The sequence below is a fragment of the Habropoda laboriosa genome, unplaced genomic scaffold, assembly GCF_001263275.1.
Source record: "Habropoda laboriosa isolate 0110345459 unplaced genomic scaffold, ASM126327v1 scaffold106, whole genome shotgun sequence".
NCBI lineage: Eukaryota > Metazoa > Arthropoda > Insecta > Hymenoptera > Apidae > Habropoda > Habropoda laboriosa.
The window spans coordinates 164,863-166,725 of record NW_017100224.1 but is presented as its reverse complement, the minus strand read 5'-3'; the positions used below and the strand labels follow the sequence as shown (position 1 = coordinate 166,725).

The window sequence follows — 1,863 nt, the reverse complement described above, 5'->3', positions numbered from 1 at the left end:
TAATTAAAGAAACAAATTATAGATTTGGAAATGATTAGTTTAATTAAGTTTAAATAATTTTTTAGTGATTTAAAAAAGTTTATTTCCATTTATTGACTTTTAGATTAACTCAATATGATATACATCTATTATGTATACTTGTGTTAAATGTAAAAAATATAAAACTGCAAGTTAGAAAATAAAAATGAAATAAAATGCATAATATTTTTGTATTATTTATTCAAAACTATAGCTTTTAAAAAATTATGTAAATTCTATTATACAGACACTAATATAGGAAGAATTACATAACATTTTGTATTTAACATTTCCTTTGCATTAGGAAAGATACAAAAATGTGGAAAAGATTTGGTATTCATAATCTACTAAGATTAATATGTATTTCCATTTTACAATAAAGCTCAATTTTTACTTTTTATGTTTTCTATTAAGAATTAATAAAACTTTAACTATGTACTATAATATGCCCTTGAAATGATATTAAAATTAAGATAAGAAATGATATTAAAATTAAGATATTTCTACTGTAAAAATAGAGATATCATTATGAATTTTTGTCCCTAAAGGCCAAATATAAAAAAATTTGATTAATAAAATATTATTGTACTAGTAAATGTGTTTAAAACATTATAGGTTTAAATGAAAGTAGCAGATTGCATTATTAAAAATTACACAAAATTAACAAAATTAAAATTTTAACTTCGACTAATTAATAAGTAACTGCCAAAATATACATTTTCTACAATAACGTTAACAAATTACACAGAAGATATTCTTACGTACTACGCTTTTGGGTGCATTCATATGTAATGCTTTATTAACAATAAGAGAAAAATTAAGTTATGGAAAATTCAGTAAAAGTAGTATTTAATTTATACATATATTAACATGTTTATTATTTCTATAGGTAAGTATTACTATTAACTATTTTAGAATGTACATTGGCAAAAAATATGTAAAAATTTATTAAATTACCACGCATGCGTATAAATCCTTTTTATTTGTCACTATCATGTATCTGGCTGTGTAACGCGGAGTGTCATCGTGAACGTGTTGCGGTTGATCTGAGTTTGGTTACAAGGTTATAAGGTTATCTTGAAAAATTAAACTGCGCAAAATTATTTTCATATTTTTTGATCTTTTGATATTCATAGAAAATACGTACAAAGTCTCATGAAACCTTATTTTTTGTTTAATCAATACTTAAAATAAAGTAAAATTGTCGATAAAAAAAAATAACTTGGTGAAAGTTAAATAATATTTCTCCATCACGAAAACTAATTTTTATTGTCAGTGGCTCATATAATGAGCGTAACAACAAATGAAGATGAGACTGGTATGACCACAGTAAGTTTCTTTTTCCCGCTTATGTAAATATTTTTTTGTTTTTAATTATTATCGTTAACAATAGATTAGCAATATTATAATTTCTAACAATTTTTAAATGTCAATATATTTATTAATTTTTTTTTTAAAACATTTTATTTTATTTTATTTAAAATTACCTCAAAGTTTATTTGTATTTTTCAGCTGATGTGCATATTTACGTTGCATAGGAAATATACAATAATTCTTAAAGAAATAATGATTACAATATTATTGTCATTATAGAATGTTTTAACATTAAATATAATACTTGTCGTTTTTATATAATTAATAATAACTACAAAACACTTATTTTTTTAGCCAGAATTAATCGCAATACATGGTTATGTATCAGAAACACATCATATTTGGACAGAAGATGGATACTGTTTAGATGTGCATCGAATTCTTCCATCAAAATTACATAAGCATTCCTATTATGATAGAAGTGAGAATAATGTAGAAATCTTAAATGATAAAAGACCAATAGAGGTAAAG

General features: G+C 22.4%; 1 protein-coding gene across 1 annotated transcript in view; it reads left to right on the top strand.

The window, feature by feature from the left end:
• Window positions 1–1,144: 1,144 nt before the first annotated feature.
• Window positions 1,145–1,863, top strand: part of LOC108571055 (lipase 3-like) — a 3,075-nt gene continuing 2,356 nt past the window's right edge. Inside the window, exons 1-2 of the mRNA XM_017933025.1 lie at window positions 1,145–1,347; window positions 1,687–1,857. Of these exons, the coding sequence (XP_017788514.1) occupies window positions 1,306–1,347; window positions 1,687–1,857 (213 nt within the window). The 5' untranslated portion in view covers window positions 1,145–1,305. The remainder of the gene's footprint in view (window positions 1,348–1,686; window positions 1,858–1,863) is intronic.